Source organism: Stegodyphus dumicola, chromosome 1 (assembly GCF_044657685.1).
Source record: "Stegodyphus dumicola isolate Sdum_Otavi_A_Nest chromosome 1, ASM4465768v1".
NCBI classification, from domain to species: domain Eukaryota; kingdom Metazoa; phylum Arthropoda; class Arachnida; order Araneae; family Eresidae; genus Stegodyphus; species Stegodyphus dumicola.
Genome location: NC_140768.1, coordinates 151,170,542 through 151,193,234, shown reverse-complemented (window position 1 = coordinate 151,193,234; position 22,693 = coordinate 151,170,542). Strand labels below are relative to the sequence as shown.

The following is a 22,693-nucleotide window of genomic DNA, read 5'->3' as shown; positions in this document are numbered from 1 at the left end:
TAAAAATATTAAATGTTAAAAAGTAAATTAAACACTTAATGACATTAAAGTTATTAAATATAAAATTTCATTTTTACAGTTATTAGTTAATGCATTAGTCTAAATTGATTCACACTTTTCTTCACTTTCAAGCACTTCTGGCTCATTTTTTCCATATTATATTTATGGTGAATAAGACATTATATTTATGGTAACACATAAGACTGTTACAAGTTTTGAAGTTATAATAGGAACAAATATTTTTCACTTTCAAAACTTTGCTAAATAGCCTACATGAAAACATATAAAGCAAGCCTTTTCTTGCATCAAAATTTTCCTTTTAGCATCTGAATTCATAATTCTAGGAGTACAATAATCTTTAGTAGGATGTATTTTCTCACAAAAAAGACAGCTGAAATTTCGCTTACCTGAACTATTTAAGAAGTGCTTACCAAAGCTGCTGCAATAAACGGTTTATCAACATGCATTGTTTTTTTACTAACTAAATTAACAGGAAAACTTGAATGTGCAAGTTAAATCATTTCTACGTTTTTAATTTCTTGTCTCATGAAATACAAAATTTTTAAATTTTTTTTTAATGTTCTTTGAATTCACTTCTTTCACTTAAATTTCTTCTCATTTCCCAAGCAATCAGAATTTCTTTGGGCAAGCATCATTCTACTAGAGGGGTTAAAAAATCACGACATTTTCTCTACGTTCTTCCCAGACTGTCTAGCACTCGTTTTTTTTGTCTTCTAATTCATCATACAACGCTGACAGGTCTACTTTTAAACATACAGAAACAGCATTCTTCATGACCATACTCAAAAGATCTCGCACGTAAATTTGAACAAATAAATCTCCTTGTCCAAAACCTTCCCAGAGCTTACTTATCATTTTTGGATAATTCATGGCCACAGCTGGGAAGCTTTTGACCACTCTTGCTGCTTATGAAATTAGTATTACTGCTTTTTAAGTACTGCTTTAAGCAAAGACTGGAAGTTATCCTCTTTAAGAATACTCTCATTTTCATTGATCTTGGAATATTGACTCTAAAACGTCAAACATTCTTTCACATCATCTTATATTTTTCTAGACATTCTTTGGTAACTTGAATTTCCTTTTTTAGAAATAATTTCTCTGGGTGATTTAACAGTTGACATGGCTTCTTGCTTGATAATTGCTCAATTCTGGAACACTATTCTGAAAATTTATCACAATATGTTTCAGCAGATTAAAAATCTTCAAATTTTTTTCATTATCTTTGCCTTTTAAAATAGATGCAGAAGATCTTTTTGGCATTCTTCTATTAACGTGTAGACTTAACTTTTGGCTGAGACTCCCAAAGTGCTTTCAAATTGAGAGCTTTTTGAAGTAATGCCAATTTTCTTCACACATGTTGTAAACAACAGTTTCTGCTGGGTTTTAAAATATGGTATATTTATTATCTCCAATTAATTTCTATCACTAGTTACCAAGATTGTTTCATCCTAAATTATTTATGTTGCACATCTTGCAATGAAGGCTAACTCTGAAACAGTAATGCAATAATATCTGCCCAATGTTCAGCAACTCCTAAAATGAAGAGATAGTATGACACATAACAAAACACTATTTAATTAAATGAAAACTTACATTGAACATAACAAAATTTTTTCTGATTATATCTGGTTGCTATGGAAATTACATCTTATTGGTATATTCTAAAGACTTCAAACACAACAGTTCACGCGACAATAGTCTTTGACTCATGCAAGTTGGTGAGTCAAATCGTGCCATTCGCTACAATCTCAATCAACCATTTCATTTCCTCCTTTGATGTTTGAAATTCGATGAAATACACATATGCAATCATCAAGCAAGAAAATTATCTGATAACTAGTCTCAATAAGAAACGTTTTTGAAGAAAGAATGATTTTCAAAAAGTGTATTGCATTTTTGAGTGTTGTGCTATTAATCAGGAACTAGAAACACCTCATGAAAGATACCCGTTTTGCCAATACATTAAGAGGAAACCAGCGAAATATGGTTAAAAATTTTTTGCACAGTAAGATGACAGAAATTATTATACACATAATCTGGATTTTTATATTGGACAGAATCCTAATGGACCTTTCAAAGTAAGCAATAAACCAAGTGATGTCATAAAGAGGGCTATTACTCCAATTATTCAAACTGGTTGCAAATATAATTATGAATAACTAGCTTCATGAACTTCCCTTTATTATTAGAATTGCTGGAGAAAAACAAACTTACAGCTCATGATACAAGTAGAAAGAACAAAAAAGAAGTTCTTAAAAAATTTTTACCTTGTATGTCAAGGACTGCACATTTTGGATTTTATGTGGAGAAATAATGAAAAATGTGATACGAAATTATGAAAGCTCCTAAAAGAGGAAAATCTGTTCTAGTGTTATCTTCAATTTTATTTTGGACGATTTTATCGTCCAAAATCAGACTATGGGTCTGATTTCGATCACACTATCGATCAGACTATGCATGATTTATGTAAAACTGAAATCATTGTATTTTACAACTTGATCAAAGGAGGAGTAGATATAGTGGATGAGATGTGTAAAACGTATTCGGTGTCAAGAAAAAGTTGATCTTTAACAATTTTTTTAAACAAATATCACAGGCATAAACTCTTATATTATATACAAATTCAGCAATGAAACAAATCATTTGTCACGATGAAATTATTTGAAGGAACTCGCCGTTGACTTAGTGAAGGAGCATCTTCTTGATAGATCACAGAACACAAATATACCACAGAACTAACTCTAAAAGAATCCTAAATTTACCAGATGAGACAGCCGCAAAACTTCTGAAGAAAACTCCAGTTCTTCGTCGATGAGATGATTGTCCTGATCTGGCTTCATCTGTTTGTGAAGAATGCGATAAATCATTGTGTAAAACCCATTCATTCATTACATATTCGAATTGTTTTACATAAAAAATTGATAAAAATTACTTCTGTGAATAAACAAAAATATTTTGAGCATAACCAAGAATACTAAATAAATTTGCCAACTGAATATGAACACTCAGTACTGAAAGTTTAAGTCTTTTTCACTCAAAAATTTTCAATAAAAACATGATTCAAAATATTCATTTTATTGCTATTTAAACACACTTTTGCAGGGAAAATATTCATTGTATGTATTAAATGTTTAAATGCTTCAAAATGGCCATGGTAACATCATAGAAAAAAAGGCATCTGCTGAAGGTTTAATTTCAACATCATGAACACTCAATTCTGAGTTCCTTATTTCATACTTCAAAATTTACTAAAATTGATTTCACCTCAGAATTGCATAAAATTCCTTTCAGTTTATAAGAAATGGATTTAACATGCTCACAAAGTTTGAATATTCACATGTTGATCGCCATGTCACCCATGTCTGGCTGACGGGTATGTTTCCGTGGAGATGATGCCTGTCACCCAAGTATGGATGATGCTCTTGTTCAAATTAAATATGATTTTCAGTTGGATTTTTAAAAGGAATTTAATGGAATAAGCACTGAAATATAAATACAGGATATACAACATAAAAATATTAAAAACATACACATTATAATACACTTTTTATTAATTTATATTTAGGATAAAATATCACAACATACTGTGTCGCATGGTATTCATTAAAACAGTCTAAACACATTTGAGGTGATTTTGGACAATCTGAATAATAGGTCATAGTTTTTTTCACATTTTCTTTACTTCTTGGCATTCGGCATTTTGCCTCTTCTTCTGGTAATATAGGGAGCACATCCTTCTTATAGACTTGTCCTGTTGATTCTTAAGAATCTCTAAACAGTGAGACACTTTCTTCATTTTCTTATTATTATTGTCAGGCATAGTATTTTCTAGGGACAACAATTCGGTACCAAGAAGTTCTGAATTTTTCTTTTTTTAAATTTGTGGTCTCTGGTACATGACTTGAGCCTTTATTATAGTTACTCCTAAGAGTAAATATAGTGCTAATTTCTGATACTACTTAATGCTTTTCTGCATTGTTGTGGCATATGATATATCGATGTCATATGATATATATGCCATTATTGCCAAAGATTTCTGTTTCAGAGGATGAAAGCAATAGTAAAATCTGAGCTTGAATTCATAATGGTTGCATGCATTGATAAGATTCTAACATTGCGAACATCCCTCCATTTTAGCACCACAATACTGCTGTCATCTTCTCGTGAAATCATTTCGTCCGTCTTGAATGGGCATTACGAATGTCTTGAATGGGCATTATGAATGTCTTGAATGAAGTGAATGTCATTACAAAACTTGGCATACATTTTTTGCTGTTTCATACAGTCAAATTTAAAATTCTGACTGCTAATTCATAGCTCGTGTAAAAGCTTGTCCTTCGTTTAGTAATTTATCTACAAAGTCAATGAAGACGTCTTCGACTATGCCAACTTGCTCTCGCTTGCTGGTATCTTGTCCAAAATATATTTTCACAAACCATGTGTATCCTTTGCAGGAGCACAGTTTGAACAGTTTTATACCATATTTATGTAATTTTGTTGGCATGTATTACGTAAATCTTAGTCATTCCCTCCAAGGAACGGACAGTGGGATTTTGACCTCGCGAGAAACTCAACTGAATCATACTGGGCAAAGAATATGTTAAAAGGAAGGAAAAATCAACTCCTCATATGCTGTACAGAATCTTTACATTTACAGGTTCATCATGGTAACATACAGTGAGTGCTGAACATAGTATGACTTCTGTATTGAAAATAAAATATTCCTCCTCCTCCCAAAAAGGTAGAGAAACTAAACTTCTGCTATCAAAAGATATGTTTTTGATGCTAATGCAGCCTCTACCTCGTCACTCTGAGCAGAATTTTATTTCTTTACACTTTTCTGTCTTCTGCTGCTTCAAATTTGTTTGACTATGACTCAAAGAATATCTACGGCTTGAATTTTTCATTCATTTACTTATTTTCCCCCCCTAATGTCCATTTATCACTCCATTTCACTTCAAATTTTTAGAGATTGATTTACAATCCTAATATCCTTTCTCTTTGGATTTACCATCATTTTCTGATATGTTGGTCTAAGTCACAGATGACTGTTCTATGATTTAATGTTATTCAGAGGAAACTTCCCTGCTTGTTCATTAAACTTTACTACTCTTTATTAACAGTATTAGTAATTTAACAGTAACAGTCTGTGTCAAATGCACTTTTCTGGAAGATGTACAGCTCATTATGTTCTTGTAAAAAAAAGGTAATGATTTTGAGTGTCTGTATTATTTTACAAATATTTAATTATAATTCAGATGTTTCGGTCAAGCCTAGAAGCATATTACTAGTTTAAGATTCTTTTCAGATATTTATTACCAGACTTAATAATGATTTAAATTAGTTAACTGATTGCATTTTATGTAATTGATGTGTACTTCTAAATTATGACACAGTAGTTAATAATTTAAGAATTTTGTAATCATATTAAAGAAATCTCAAATATATGTAGACCTTGTTCTAACACATTTCATAATTATAAAAAGTAAGATTAAAATTTATACTTTACTCACATTTTCCCATGTTGGTACACTATGCCAATTTTGCCAAATTTCCATGAATTCATCAAACCACAATCTAAAATAAATTCATATTACAATGCTTAAAAAATTTTAAAAAGTATAAAATTTGATTGCATATCAATAATTTAAAACCAATACATGCATACCTCATACAACACAGCATTTTAACATAAAAGATTTATTAATGAAACCCTACTTACACATTTTAATTTCTCAGATTCAATAATAATATTATTCAGCAAAATTAATTTCCATTTCAGAAATTTGAAATAAGCTAGATTATAATAATATTAGTTTATTAATCTTCAATATATAATTTGTGAATCTACAGTCTTAATATCAGCAATGATTTTCTATTTATATTATAAACTGCCTATGATGTTTGAATTCAAATGAAGGTTTCAAATTTAGCAAATATGTATGTTTGTGTACATATGTGTGATAAATTTGTGTACATATGTGTGTAACATATGTGTGATAAAAAATATGCAAATTAAAGCAATAGCCTCTTAATCCCCCTATCTATTCTAAAAATAGTGATGTCTTTAACTGCACTGCGTCATTTCTAGATCAATCCATATCATATGACTTGTGTAATGCTGATGATGTAGCAAATTCGGAGCTTAAACCAAAGCTTTCTCTAAATAAGCTGCCATACTGGATAACTGCGCATTTCGGCTTCTACCTCTTAATGGGAGTTAAGATACTGCCTTGCTGCTCTCTTCCTATTGCAACAGCATCAAAAATTAATTATTCTTGAATAGGCACGATTAGAGTGGCAAGAGAATTGTGGCCTCAAATGTCAATTGAAATATGAATATTTAATCAGCCTTGACTGCCAAGTTTGCTTTTCAAAATGGATCAACATTCTACACCACCAATATTGTAAAGTCTTTTTCATGACATATAGATGTGCGCGTGTCAGCAAAACATAAAAATATGAAGAAAAATTTATTACCAAATTAAATTTGGAAGAAATTGACAACATACCTTTAAATTACTAATTTGTAATTTAAATGCAACCCCTTCGAGGCATTTGCGCTTTCTTGCAGCATCAGCATTGCTGTAAACTTTTGCCAAGTTATAGAGCTTGTTTTAGTTCTGGATAGCAATCTAGAACTAAAAAAAGACTTTCCAAGATTTATAAAAGTAATGCAACCAACTACGCATCCTCTTCCACTTCGCTTGCCTGGTGGCAACGCGTCACTTAGCACCTGCTAGCTATTCTTTGCTATTTGAGATATAATTACATATCAAAAATTTCACAGGCATTTAGCACCCCTAGTATTTTTCTAAATAAAAAGAAAATGTACTAAGAAATTTGTCATCTAGAAGTAAATGATTTTTAACTATCATATGGTAATAAATATATTAAAATTGTAAATAAGTCAACTAGAATAATATCTCAAACAGTCAACTGTTTGGATGACACACATGCATATACTCCATTACAAAATTCAGGCTTTCAGCATTCAGCACTCATTCTTTGAACTATTTAAGCTATGTTTTTAAGTTGCTTATAAATACTAAATTACTTTTTAATATTTAATATTTTCTACAACCATATTTTTAAACCCCTTTTATCAAAAAAATCTGAATACCTGGCTGAACAATGATATTGCTGAATCTTTATTTAGTCAAATTAAAAGAGAAGAACACCAGTGCAAATTTAAAATTAATATAATAAAACAACCACCTTAATTAAAAAATTAATGTAATTAAAACAACAACCTTACTTTTGCATAGATTCTGAATAAAACTTTGTAAATTATTCAAAAACAGACACAGATCCCTTTTCTTCAAGAGGAAAGGAAAAAAAGATGATTAAAAAAAAAAAAAAACCCTCCAAAAAATGGAATTTTTTTTCTATGGTACTCCATTAGCAAATTCTGGTTTTTTTTTTCCTCCCCCCCCCCCCCCCTGCTGCTGAAGAAAAGGGGCCTGTGTATGATTGCACTTGAAATTTCTAAGAATTTTATTCAAAATCTATGCCAAAATAAATTTTCTGTTTTGCCCAATTTTAAACTGTTATTTTTTTAATCTCAGTAAAGTTTATGATTATTTTTATTATGAAAGCGTAAACTACTGAATTCAGGCATTCCAAAGCTAAGACATTTGGCTTGCTCAGATAACATGAAAAGCAAGAAACATACCCCCCACTCAAAAAATGCTTCAAATAAACATCAGCTTAATTCTGATGAAAAGTAACACCGAAATTATACATTATTTTCGGCATCCAGATATGGCTTTCTGTGCCTGAAATGCCAGCAAAGTGGTGATACTCCACTCAGCCATTCCTTGTATTGCTAGTCCCAACTATCACAAAAAGGACTTTTGTGCAATTCAGAAACATTTGGAAGGAATCTTTTAGGTGAATCAGGAACAGGAAGTCATATTTTATGACTATCTGTTTTCAGAATCAAAGCATCCTCTTAAAAGTTGAAAAAGCTATTAAAAAAAAAACCTATGATTTAAAATGCTAACATAATTTCCTTACATCTTTTTGTCTCTTAAAAGTCTAACTTAGGTGAAATTTACAGTATCATGCAGTTCAGGATGGACATCTTTGATGACATTGATTTAGGCAGATAACAAGAGCAATAAGAAGCCTTTTGGTGCCTCTGTGGGATAAATAAGTTCAGTGTCAATCTAGACTTCAGTAAGAGACTCCCCTCAACCTTCAAAGACTATCTCATCCCTATAAGATTAACAAAATTTCCTTACTATTATATGAAATGCATGATTTGCAAGTATGACATTCAGCTGTGATGAATTTTAATTGTATTCACATCAAAATTTTCATTAGGCACACATAGTTGTTTATTAAATTATTGGTGAAAATTTATTGTTTGGTTTAAACTCCTCTTATTTTAATTTGAGAAAATGTTTGTCTCAATTTGTCTTCGATATAAAAATAAATTAGACGTTTTAAAAAATTCTTTAAATTTTAAAAATAAAGCTATTTTTATAAATCGTAATATTTTTCAGTATTGAAATAAAAACCAAATACATCTAAGTATACATTACAATACGATTCATTCTTAAGGAAATTTAAAAACCCTTTCATTTATAATCAATGTGATTTATTCGAAAGGTAACTTTTCTCTTAAAATATTAGCAGGTGAATTCGAATAAAGAAAAATTATGCAGTTTTTGAATCAAGTTTGTTTAATATTAGGGACCATATAAAAAAATAATATTCTATGCATACTAATATTCTTTGTGTAGTGACATATATACTATGATACATTATGCTGAAAATGTAATCTAATTTAGTAATAGTCAATAACAGATTATTAAAGTTACCATCAAAGGACTAGATTTTTTGTAATTAGTTCCTAGAATACAAACTAGAAACACTATTACTTTACAAAAAACTTATTTAAATTCAGTACTAATCGTCAGATTTGGAATCATTGGGTCTGCAGTGGTTCTGAATTTTAGATCATCAGTTTAACATTAGTAAGAAATGTACACATGGCAACTTTGGGACTTCACTTACTGTTTAGATCAGAGAAAAAAATCCTAACCCCTCTCCAACTATTCTAGTGCCAAAGTGTGAGTAAATAATCTGTGGCCAACATCCTGTCAACTTTCACTGGCCACAGTGCAATACCCTAACCTGCAGGTGTTTGAAAGTGGCAAGCAGATTTCCACTAGTAGTAAAAAAAAAAAAAAAAAAAAAAAACATTTACAACAAACCTGCTTCCTTTTGTTGAGTATTTTATCCTTTATCACTAGATTTTCTAAGGGAAGGGAAGATATTTTATTTATTTTCTTGCTAGTGGTTCAGAGATCCGGCTATTAGATCATTCTGGATATTGAACATCCAGATTTTAAACTTCGTATTGCATCAATGATTATCCTTAATTTGTGATAATATAATTATTTTAATAAAATAATTCTGCATGTCATTTAAAAAGAAAACTGGTATTTGGTGAAACTTTTTATCAAGGGCTTAAAGTTTAATTCTGTTTTTCAAATATTAATTTTCTCATATTATAAACCTCAGATTATCTGGTAATGTTAAATAAATTAATATGATAGATTTGGATTTTTAATAAATTTCATAGTAGAAAAAAAAATTTTTCTCATAGGTATAATCCACCTATCAGTCTTAAGACTCTGGTTGAAAGTAAATAAGAAAAACCCCATTCTAATTTTAGGGCAGAGAGGAATGTTCGTTAGATTTCCCCACCTATGTAAACATTGACATTCTTTACATAATATTTATGAGGAACATTCTGAGCCCTCCCTTTTGTGCTTTCTAGATGGATGTGTCACATGCAGTTTCCCTGAACTCTTAACCGCAGCTCAGACAGTTAACACTTCATGTTGCATTTGAATGGGTTGTTATAAAATCCAGTTTTCGGAGAGAACACTTGTAAATTTCAAAATTTGAGCTTTTCAATGTAATCTGTTAATGTTATGGAGTTTACAACCTTAAAAAAAATAATTAAATTAAATTGTACAAAACAGGAAAAAATACTCTCGAAAAGTTCTAAAATATCTATTTCTGCAATATAAATCAAAGTGAACAGAGCTCTTTAATGCAATCTGCATACATTACGATGTTCACAATCTTTCTTCGCGAAAAATGATAAAATTGAAGAAAACTGAGTAAAATTCTTTTGAAAAGTTGTACAAGTGTCCCTTATTTCAGCAATACAAATCATTAAATGAACTGAAATGGAATAATATGAAGGCTGTAATTAATAAATTGGCAGGCAAAGCAATGAACAGCAGGCCAACAATAAGCCAGCATTGATTTAACTTATCAAAATAACTGTAACAAATTTTAGAGATTTATTTATTTATTGTATTACTTAGAATCAACTGAAAGAGAGGGGGAAAAGACATTACACATGTATGCATTTTTACACAAGATGTACAAAAGTGACAAGCTATAAAACCAAAAATCAAAAATAAAACAAATATTTAAAATATATAACAGAAACTCACTTAAATCCTCTGTGATGCTCGCTAGGTGGCAATGTAGTACATAAAAACAGTTCAAAATAATTCATAGCTTTTGCCATTTCACTATCAAATGGACACATGTAAGGCCTTAACTCATCAAGGATTTCCTGAGTTGATTCCAGAGAAAAATATCTAAATTTTAAAAAGTAGAAACCTTAAAAAAAGAAAACACATCCTTTTTCTCATGAATTTAAATATTACAATTTCCTTTTACAAAATTTTTCTAATACACATCAATTTTAATTTATCAGACAATTTTGTTACCTATACTTATATCAAATAATAGAATCTTGAACAGATACAGAATCTCTTACGTTTTAGAAATTAAAAATACTTTAAACTCCCCCTTAACACAATTTTTAACATTATAAGATAAATAAAATATTCTTCCTTTATTTATATATGCATAGCTACCAGTGTGAAAAACTGGTAGTTTCCAGATGTTTGCAGTAAATGGTAACATCATTTTAAAAGAACTACAAACTGACTTAAAATTGCAAGATTCTTGTTTCTGAACTATATACAACATGATTCTGCTGTCAATGTATTAAATTATATATCCTAAATGTTATTTTTTTAATCATTTCATTTTATAATTTTCTTACAATTTTACCCTGAGAAAATCACGAGTAGGAAAGAAAACATGAGGAAATGCTCCAGATTTGTGTTTTAATTTTCCTATGTACAGATTGGAAGTGGAGCTGTGGTTTTAGGAACTCCAGTTTCTATTCAGTTTGCATCCTCTTTAGATAGCAGACTAAGTTTTTTGGACTGGGTAATAGAGTTAAATTAATAGTGCAATGTCTAAGAGAAAGAAGTTTTTAATAAAAGAGGATATTTGAATTATAAGGCCCATGAGCGACTATTTTGACAATGAAAACTCTAGATTTAAGCGAGAAAGGTGATTTTGATACCGAAATTTTCTGACACTGAATTAGAAGTTTGTTTTACTTTCACCTCACAATCCAGCAGAACAGTGGGTAATTCATCATGAACTTGATCTGTTAATTAATTGAAGACTTATGAATTTAAGGGAATTACAGACGTAAACTTAATTCAAAGTTATGAAAATGATTTTTTTTTAATCTATCTTCAACCAAAATTAACATACTCCATTAATGTGTCTAAAATTAGAGGAATCCTAGGATTAATTATTCTGCTGGGATAGAAAAATTAAAAAGTCTGACCTGAAAATGTGTTTAATAACTAATGAAAGATAGAAACTACATTATCACGCACTATTTTTAATCTCCTTCTAAGAATTATTTATGCTATAATATTTAATCACATATTTTATTATATTTTATGTATTTTTAGATAAAGATTTAAGTAAGATTTTACAACATTTTATCAAGATGAGTCAAATATTTTATTTTTTATTAAGATTTTAATTAAATTTTTTTTTTCAGAATCCCTTGGTATTCTGTATTTATGATTATATTAGTGTTAGATACCATTACAGAAAAAAATCAAAACAATTGATAAAAAATACTTTTAATGATTTTTTAAAAAAAAGTTAGGCTTAGCAACGTGAATAATCCCATCTTGTGACATCATACTACTGCAACAATACACCGTCTCCAAGGTAAGTTGAGCTAAGCGGCATGCCTCTCATAAGAGGATTAACTGTTGATTCATATATGATACACCCATCTGAAGGAGTTAATAAGAAAAATTATGCTGAAAATCACTAAGGATGGGGGAACAGACTTCATTTAAATAATTCAACAAATTTAATTTGTTGTGAGGAAGCATTTTTCATGGCAGTTTTTCTTATTAGCAAAGCCTAAAACAATTAAAAGGCTGGCAATTCAGTAATCTATTGGGCTATATGTTGAAAAGTGGAAGAATCTGAAGTTATGTATAATAATAACGTCAATAAATTGATTTTTATAATAATTTTATTTTGCATTAAAATGTTTGGCAATGCATAAAACTGTAAGAAATTCAATTTTCCTCTTTCACAATCAAAATTTTGTTCCCAATTATCCAGCCATTGAATTTGTCGATAATTCCTCACTTATACAAATTCATGACAAATCAAAAGTCAAGTAACAAAATCATCGGAATTTTCAAATGTCTTCCTTTAAGAAAATCAGCTTACCATATATCATAATCATAAGGGCACAACCCCGGTCCTCCTAGCCAGCACAAGCCAGATATATGATGAAAAAGTGGGACTGGTCAGAAAGAAAATATATATATATATAAGAAAAAATGTATAAATTCTAAAATCTGAGTCTCAGTGATGAATTCTAATTTTATCTTTGTTCCTATTTATAATCTTCATTTTTGTCTCTGCAAAATTTTTCAAATTTGAATAGTTCCTTCCAAAATCGTCCTTAAAATTCTTTCTATATTTCTCTCTTGCACTCCGAGTAAGCGTACATTCATCGAAGAAGTGCCTGGTGTCCCCAAACTTATCACATATTAAGCATTTATCATTAATTATTCTGTAGATGGAACCGATGAAATAAGCCGGAAAATGCCTATTAGTCAGTATCTGATTTATATCAACAGTATTTATAATATTCATCTTCTTGTTTAGCTTTATATTTTTCATTAACTCCTTTTTTTTTTTTTTTTTTAATTCTTGCCTTTAATTTATTCCTTTTACAATTGAAACTTTGTTATTCATGATTTAATTCCAGTCCCCGTTAAAACATTTTTAACAATTAACTTTCAAGTTACTTCAAAACATCTTTCAAAATATAACTTACTAGTATGGATTTACTCTTTTAAGATAATCCTACGATAATTAAACTTAGGAGATAATATAATCAATTAACCAATATTATTTAATAAATAATATATATATATATATATGTATTAATAAAATTCCATAGTCAAGAACACACTTAAAATTCTAACTGTATGTTCTTTTCATTTTTTAATGGCGACGGTCTCTTATTTGAAAGTACGTGGAATTAAATCCACAGCCCCGTAGTCAAGTTGTTTTTCCGGCCTTTTCTACACGTACAGTTATAGAATGTTCTGGAAATATTTAAAGCGAACTGGATTGGCTAACGTCATTTCTTCGAAGTTCTGCCTTTCCAGAGGCTATAAAAGGACTCCAAAGGAATATAGAGGGCTTTTCTTAAATGTCACGATGCAGTAAACTTCATACAAAAAGTTATTAGTAATTATTTTTATTTACTCCGGATATCTGATTTTGTAACTGCTATTTCTCCTGAATAATAATAAATGGTTCCTGTTTTTTAAACTTATTGTCTGATAATTTAAGCTACGACTACATTTATGATTCTTCACCAATCTATTTATTCCGGACAAAAGCTGGTACATCACAAGGAGTCGGCAGGATAGGTGTACCCAAAGATCCAATGGAAGAGAAAGAACTTTTTAAGTGCAAGTTGTGTCTGTTTTTTTTTTTTTACAACTGAAGAACTGTGAATTGTGATACAGCTTTACCTTTGCATTTTGAGCGCGTCTCATAGTTAGAACCGCATGATTTGGATATCGTCTGCTGAAAAGAAGCTGAAGAATTTCAATCATTTAATCTGTGTCTTTTTTTTTTTTTTAACAGCACACAAACGAGCAGGATTAAATAGTGTACTCAACAGCCAAGCAAGAACATATTTTAAGAAATTATTTTTTCTCAGTGTGTGAACTAAGTTGCTACGACAATAGTTTGTTTTAAATATATTATGTTAAAGTAATTACGAGTTTATTTAAATTTCAAGTCTTATTCTAATTAGTATTCTAAGTAAGATTTGATATTATCCTGAAATGTGTAGTGATAATCATAAAATTTTGAGAATACAAAATTTAAGTCTATTATTCTATGAAGTGTTGATAATACTCTGAAGAATTTTTGGTTTAAAAAAATATTTTAACTATTGTAAAAATATTTTGAGAAAAGTGCACATTTTTTGTTCTCAAGAAAATTTTAAAGTTTAAGTTACAATGTCAACAAATCAGGAACCCGTTAATCTTGACGATTCACTGAACATGAATCAAGATACAATAGATTTAAATATTATTCCATTTGAAGATTCTAAGGACAGTGACATAATTTCTTGGTTAGGTTATTTTAACAAAGTCTGCCAAAATAAGGACGAAAATTGGAAACTTCAAAATATTTCTCGTTACATTAAGGGAAAAGCACTCTGGCTCTATATTAAAAATTGCCATGAGCTAAAAACTTACTCAGAATTTGAACAAACATTAAAAGAAAACTTTATAGATCACACCTTAACTACTTTCGGCGACTTCACTAATTTAAAATATAACACCAGAGAAGACATCACAAATTACTTTCGAAAGAAAATTGAAGTGGGTAAGCGGCTTAATTTGGATAAATCAATTATTTTAGAAGGTTTGACAGATGGTTTGCCAACGAATTTAAAGTCTTTGATGATTGTTCAAAGTCCCGCTGATCTGATAACTTGGCTAGAACAAGCCCACAAACTTTGACAAATTCATGAATTTAAAGATGAAAATTCACAAAATTATAACAGAGATAGGAATAGTCAACAATTCAGACAAGCTAATTTCCGAAATAATAATCGTCAGTTTGTTAATAATCGACCCAATGCATCTAATTACAAACCTCAAAGTTTTGAACAAGTTGGAAATAAATCTAACAGCATTATCAACAATGGAAAGAAAGTTGTAAGCCACCATACCAATAGTAATTTTGACTGTATAGCGCCATCACCTTGTAGGATATGTACCAAAAAAGGGATACCAAATTGTTATCACTGGGCTCAAATCTGACCATTCCGAAATGAGAACAACAAAACTGAAACTAATTCTAATGTGGAAAACAAAAATTTGGGGTCTGATTCTTCAGGAATTTGACAACTAAGAATTAACCCCTTAACTGCCGTGGGCGTATATATACGCCTTGCTCAGCCGATGCGTTAACTGCCCCGGGCGTATATATACGCCCTTACAAAATACTATCAGTTGCTTTGCGCTGCTACCCGTTAAACTATTTGCAAACTTTTGGAATGCAACACCAGAATGACCTTGACGAAGTATGTGAAGGAGGATATTATTTCAGAGAAGTGTGGGGAGAAATTGGAGAGAGGGACGTGTCTAAAGTGCTGAAAGTAATGACTGCGTGGTATTGGCTAGTGTTGTTTGAGTAAAACGTATTTTTTTTTTTTTTTTTTTTTTTTATTCTGTGTCCTCCGTTTTCGTTTATTTTTTGTAGTAGGTTCCAGGAATAAAGAAAGATATAATGGATGTTTCAAACCCATTTATCTTTCTTGAATTATTTTTTGATGAACTGCTCGTGCTTTATATTACTACTGAAACTAACCGTTTTGTAGACGAGTACATGAACCAACAACACCTTGCAAACGAAAAATCAAGAACAATATCGTGGCATTCAACCAATTCAGAACAAATATATATTTTTATAGGCATACTGATTTCACAAGGTATATAACACTGAAACATGATATTACACTTTACTGGTCTAAAAATGAATTGATCAAAACCCCATTATAGGGACCTTTTTTATTATAAAAACATCATTTTTATTATACTTACATCTTTTTATTATATTTTTACTCAAAATATTAAATTTTGTGCATGCATTTTTTTTTACTGTTTATTTTGTGAAACTAAACAATTTTTAGAAAGTAAAACTTGCTCTTATTTTCCCCCTAATAAATCGCATAACTACGCGCGGATATGTGAAAAACCGTGGCACTGGGGAATGAATCTTGTACGTTTTCTGCGGCAGTTAAGGGGTTAAGGGATTTTTATCCCATGGCAGATCAGTCAACTGTGTCATGGACACTGGCACGACATTGTCTATCATCTCAGAAAAATCTGCAAACAATTTACAGTTCAAAAGGTAAAAGGTATTAAAATTAGGCAAACTAAAGGGAATTTTTCTATTGATAAAATGTGTAGATTACAAATGAAAATTGGAAATATCATTAAACTAATTAACTTGTTAGTGTTAGATACTACTTTAGATTATGTTCTTTTGGGTTTAAATGAATGTAAATTATTTGAATTAAAAAATGATTGTACAGTCAAAAGTCGTTAATCCGGACTCGTCGGGACTTCGGCGATTCCGGATTATCGATTTTTCCGGATTATAGATCATCAGTTTAAATCTCGTAAGATGGCATGCAGAAATTCTAAAATTAAAAATATGAAACCGTAATTTATGAAATAAAGAACAATTATGATCTAAAGGGTATCAAAATTTGCAAAAAGAAAAAGCTTAATATTTATTTGTTTACTTTATTAAACATTTCTTTCAATGTAAGTTGTTTAAGTTTTGCTTCGTTTCATGTGATAATACTTTCTCTTTAATTCTATTAAACAGACATAATTTCTTGTTCAGTTACAAAGTTACGCTGTTCAAGTCCTATAATTGCTGTGTCGAGAACACCGACTAATTTGTCAATCGAAATTTTTTCGTTTTCAATAACCTCTGTTACTTTCTTCGCTATCGAAAGCGAATTATAATGACGAGGAACTTGTTTTAAATCATATCAAAGACGGAGCATATCGAGATGAAATACTACATTTGGTAAGGAATTATAAGCCAAATAAAATAAAAACATCTGCGCTGAAGATAAAGATAGTGTTGACAGATCAACTTCCAATTCATTACGCGCCCGCCGCGCGGCGATCCCCCCGCCGAGCAGCGTGAAATTGATAAACAGATTTCGGATTTCAAAACATACTTTCGTTTTAGATCCTTTACATATTAACAAATATATATCGGAAATTCTATTTGATATAATCGAAAGTTTAAGCTTACTTTTATAAAATTGCTCTTACAGTCTGCAAAAAATAATAAGCCGGATCCAATTCGAAAATTAAGGAACAACGCAATCATCAACATTAACTGAAATAGATAATTAGATAATTTTAGCTTATACGTCCATTATAATAAAACGCGCACGCGAAAACGTATTCTGCACTTGCGCACACTCATATGCGCAGTCGTAAAGGGTCTTACGCGCACGCGTAAACGCCTATGCGCATGTGTCAACGCGGCGCATGCGCAGAAAGTTTTTAGTTTTGAGGTCCGGATTATAGATTATTCCGAATTATGGGTGTCCGAATTAACGACTTTTGACTGTAGTAATTTAGTGGTAACTCAAAGAAATGAAAACATTTCAAATTCTGTGAATGTAAGTAACAGAGTTTCTTTGCATGTACAACTTGATCAAGTACTTGAAGAATACAGTAAGGTAATGCCATCAGTTAAGATAAAACCTAGAAGTAATATCTGTGAAGTAATAAGTGTTGATGAAAATAATATATCTAAAATATATCTAATGAAAATAGTGCGTTTAACGGTATAATAGTTTTTGAAGATTATTATGAAGTTTAATGATGATAAGATGTCTAAGGTAACAAGAGTTAATGTAAATAATGAAAGTAATGTAAAACTAAAAATTCAAAAAAGTGATGTGAAAAAAAAAAGTAGTGAAATAACAACAGATTCAGAGAGTATGGGGGAAGAAAACCATGAATTAATTAAATTGTTAAATAAATATAAGAATGTGTTTTCCAAAAATAAATATAATGTAGGTCAAATTAACATTGAACCACAACGAACTGATTTGCCTGTCACTTTAAGACCTTATCGAACTTCCCCTAAGGAAGAAGAAGAAATTAGACGACAAATTGATCAATTATTAAAAAATGGAATTATTAGAGAAAGTAGTAGTCTTATGCATCCCCAGTAACTTTAGTATTAAAACGCGATGAGGGCAAAAAAACCAGAATGTGTATTGATTATTGTAAGTTGAATGCTTTAGCAAAGACTGATGCTCATCCCCTGTCCCAGATAGACTTTTTATTAGACAAATTAAGTAATGCAAATGTTTTTTTCTATAATAGATCTAAGATCAGGGTTTTGGCACATTCCTATTCACCCTGATGACACCGAAAAATTGGCTTTTATTACAAATTTTGGACTGTATGAATGGCTAAGACTCCCTTTTGGCTTCAAAAATGCATCGGCTATCTTTAACAGAGTTATTAAATGCATCCTTACTAAAAATAAAATCCAATTTGCTTGTAGTTATTTTGATGACATAATTGTTTACTCTTCTTCCAAAGAACAACATCTAAAGCATTTGAGTGAATTATTTGAAATATTTATTCACGAAGGTATTAAATTGAACCAGAGTAAATGTGTCTTTGCCAAAGATAAAATCAATTTTCTAGGTTATGAACTTAGAAAGGGTAAAGTTACCCCAGATAACCAAAATATTGAAAGTATTAAAAATTTGAAATATCCAAGTAATGTAAAAGAACTACAAAGAGTGTTAGGTAGTGTAAATGTTTATCATAGATTCATACCTAATTATGCTAAATTAAGATCTCCTCTAAATAAATTATTAAAAAAAGATGTACCATGGCATTGGGATGATCAATGTCAAACTGCTTTTGACGAACTGAAAAATATTCTTATTTCAAAACCAGTCTTACAAGTATATGATCCAAATAAACCTTGTCATGTTTTTGTTGATGCATCACAGATCGCTGTGGGAGCTGTTTTGAAGCAGCCAGATGAAAGTAATGTATTACACCCAGTTTCCTACCATTCTAGAGCTTTAAAAGATTACGAAAAAAATTATGCAATTACAGAACTTGAATGTTTAGCTATTGTTGATGCATTAGATAAATTTTATTACTATCTTCACGGTCAAAAATTTATAATCCATACCGATCATGCAGCCCTTGTTTGGCTTAAAAATGTTAAGAATTTACGAAGCAGATTATTCCGTTGGTCACTCCGACTCAGTATGTTTGATTACGAAGTTAAATATCAAAAAGGCCCTACAAACGTTGAAGCTGATATGCTTTCTAGACAACCTGTTTCTCACCAGCTCCAACATTCTGTGTATTTACTTAATCGTGATGAAATTATACAACAGCAAAAACGTGACAATGTGTGTGATAAAAAATATGTAGAACTAAATGATTTGATGGTAATTAAGAAGAAAAAAAGGTTATAAAATTGTGGTACCAAAATCTTTAAGATTAAAATTATTAACTGAAACTCTTGAAAAATTCGGACACTCAGGTATTCATGCTATGTTAAATTTAATCACCCCACAATATTATTGGCCCTACATTAGTTAAAGATATTGGAAATTTCGTGAAACATTGCCATGTTTGTCAAATTAATAAAAAGAAAAAAAAAACCAAAAAATTTGGACCTATGCAAAAAGTACCCCCCAACTGATAAACCTTTTGAATGTCTTTCTATTGATACAGTCGGCAGTTTTAATTATTATAATTCTACAAAAAAATATTTACATCTTGTGATCGATCATGCTACAAGATATGTCTGGGCCTTTCCATCTAAAAGTGCAACTACAGAAACTTATGCTAATATTTTGAAACAAATTTTCCAAATTCAAGTCCCTGAAAAAATCCTTAGTGATCGCAATACCGCATTCACCTGCAATAGATTAAAAAAAATTCTTAGAAATTATAATGTAAAACAACTTCTAACTACTGCCCATCACCCCCAGACAAATGGTAAAGTAGAGCATGTGAACCAAACCCTAGTAACCCATTTAAGATGTAAAGTAAATTCTACATCATCGAAAATTCCTTGGACAAAAATTTTGGATCAAGTTATTAGTGAATATAATAATTCCCCTCATTCGGTAACTAAACTCACCCCTGCATATCTTTTACTCGGAAAACTTCCTTTCGATTCTCTCCTAGATCAAAATACTTACCCTCCGGTTGACATAGCAAGAAAATTAGCTAAAGAGAGAACTATTGAATATAATAAAAGGAATAAAAGTCGTTATGACACAAAATTTGCAGATGTAGATTTTCAACCTGGTAATCTAGTTTTATTTGATGAATTTGTCAAAAAATTATCTGAGGTTAATTATGAAATTGATAAAAAGAATTACCACACAAAGAAACCTACTGATATTGTCCATGTTTCCAGACTACGACACTACCAAGACCCAGAAAATTTTTAACTACATCCCCAATAGGTAGACACACCTTCCTTTTGATAAATGCTCAACTGGGGTTGCTACTAAAGGTAATTAGAGCATCTCTAATTATTTAATATCTAATTTTCTGTGTTGTAAATTTTTGATGTGTTGTTTTGTATCTTTGTATTTATTTTGTATTTATGTGTCAATTTTTTGGCAACGACATTAATGGTAATTATAAAATACTATTGAAGTTGAAAGTTGTGTTGAACGACAATGCAGTATATGACATAATTGGCAATGTTGATAGTAAAAGGTAAAATACGAGTAAAATTATTATGTAAAATGATTATTATCAAAATAAGTGTTTTATATGAATAAGTAGTCAAAATAAAATACTGTAAACAAACTAAAAGTCAAAAGGAAATGTTAAGAAATTAGTCAAGTATTGCAATTGTCAATGATATGAAGAAAAAAATACAGGAATACCTCACCTCAAATAGAAATTTTTAATATTAAAGCCATGGCGAACTGGAAATGAAAGATTTGTAAAATAAGAACTGCTCTAATGTTTTGCAGCAATCTCTAAAGACCTGGATCCTGAAACTGTTCTCGAGAAATATTTTCCCAATACTGCATGCATAATGTTATTTTTCTTTATTTTCTATAAATGTCAATATATTATTTACAATTTATATATTGATATTATTATTGACTGTGTTATAGTGAGAGTGTCTATTTAAGATTAATATTATTGTAACTCGAATTCTGGATGCAAGTTCTTCAAACAAATTAAGCAATTATTTTAAAATAATTTTCTAGCTGTTGTCGCATTTTTTTTTCCCCCACTATCTGGAATGTCTTGTGGTTGAGGCGCCCGGCTTCAAGCCTTTTCAGATGGAGGGGGGGGGAATATTTTGTAATAATAAAATTCCATAGTCAAGAACACACTTAAAATTCTAACTGTATGTTCTTTTCATTTTTTAATGGCGACGGTCTCTTATTTGAAAGTACATGGAATTAAATCCACAGCCCCATAGTCAAGTTGTTTTTCCCGCCTTTTCTACACATACAGTTAGAGAATGTTCTGGAAATATTTAAAGCGAACTGGATTGGCTGACGAGGCTGACACCATTTCTTTGAAGCTCCGCCTTTCCAGAGGCTATAAAAGGACTCGCAAAGGAATATCAAGGGCTTTTCTTAAATATCACGATGCAGTAAACTTCATACAAAAAGTTATTAGTAATTCTTTTTATTTACTCCGGATATCTGATTTTGTAACTGCTATTTCTTTTCAATAATAATAAATGGATCCTGGTTTTTAAACTTATCGTCTGATAATTTAGGCTACGACTACATTTATGATTCTTCACTAATCTATTTATTCTGGACAAAAGCTGGTACTTCACATATATATATATATATTAGAAATTCACCCAGAAAAAATTCAATTCTGTATAAATGCAGTTTTCCGTTTCGGCAATGGTCTTTTTTCTTGAATCTTGGATATCAAAATTATTGGTCCCATCCCCAAGTGCTGCAATTTAGCAAAGGGCATCCACCCTTTCAATTCTGACAATTCCACTGCGTGCTTTTACCCAGTGTAATTTAACAATATGTCTTTATATAATATAAAGTCTTTTATTTGATTAATCAGTTGATTTTTATGATCTGGTTGGGAAAGTGCCTGGAGCACAGATAGAGCATCAGTATAAATATTCATAAAAAAATCAAACTGTTAATTTTGTATTAATCCAATTCAAAGCCTCTGTCAATGCATATAGTTCTGCTTGATAAACCAAATTCAGTGGTTTAAGTTTTATTCTCACACTATCTCTACTCCATGAAAATAAATTACCACGGCACTACCCACTCTCCCATCAATTCCAGAACCGAACCATCTATTTCGCCACCAGAAGGAAAATCAAATTCATAAAATAATCCAAATCATGTTATTGGGTGAATAATATCCTCATTCTCTAGTTGAAAGGCATTACTCGTGAGTATTTTTTGTCCAATTTCAGTATCTATAATAATTTTATTAGCTAATAGAAACTTTTTGTAGTATAATTTGTATAAAATCGAGAGGGGCGGAACAGCCAAAAGGACGCAGCCAACTTCAGTCGAAACGGTTCTGAAGGCTCTTGTAATGCAAGCATCCAGTCTCTCTGCAGGGTGTCCATTTTCATTCTAATCCTAAGTACCCTCCTCTGCCCGCCAGCCCCAAGCTCCAACTCCATATAATATTTTTGG

The 22,693-nt window shown here is 30.6% G+C and overlaps 1 protein-coding gene across 3 annotated transcripts in view; it reads right to left on the bottom strand.

Annotated features, from left to right (window-relative positions):
- LOC118195372 (proteasome activator complex subunit 4-like) overlaps window positions 1-22,693 on the bottom strand; it is a 243,815-nt gene that overhangs the window by 175,433 nt on the left and 45,689 nt on the right. For 2 of the 3 annotated variants that reach the window (XM_085822053.1, XM_085822048.1), the window contains exons 5-7: window positions 10,506-10,655; window positions 5,535-5,598; window positions 2,784-2,861 (exon numbers count right to left, since the gene is read on the bottom strand). In XM_085822053.1, the coding sequence (XP_085678179.1) occupies window positions 2,784-2,861; window positions 5,535-5,598; window positions 10,506-10,655 (292 nt within the window). The remainder of the gene's footprint in view (window positions 1-2,783; window positions 2,862-5,534; window positions 5,599-10,505; window positions 10,656-22,693) is intronic. The other variant, XM_085822056.1, reaches the window with a different exon arrangement.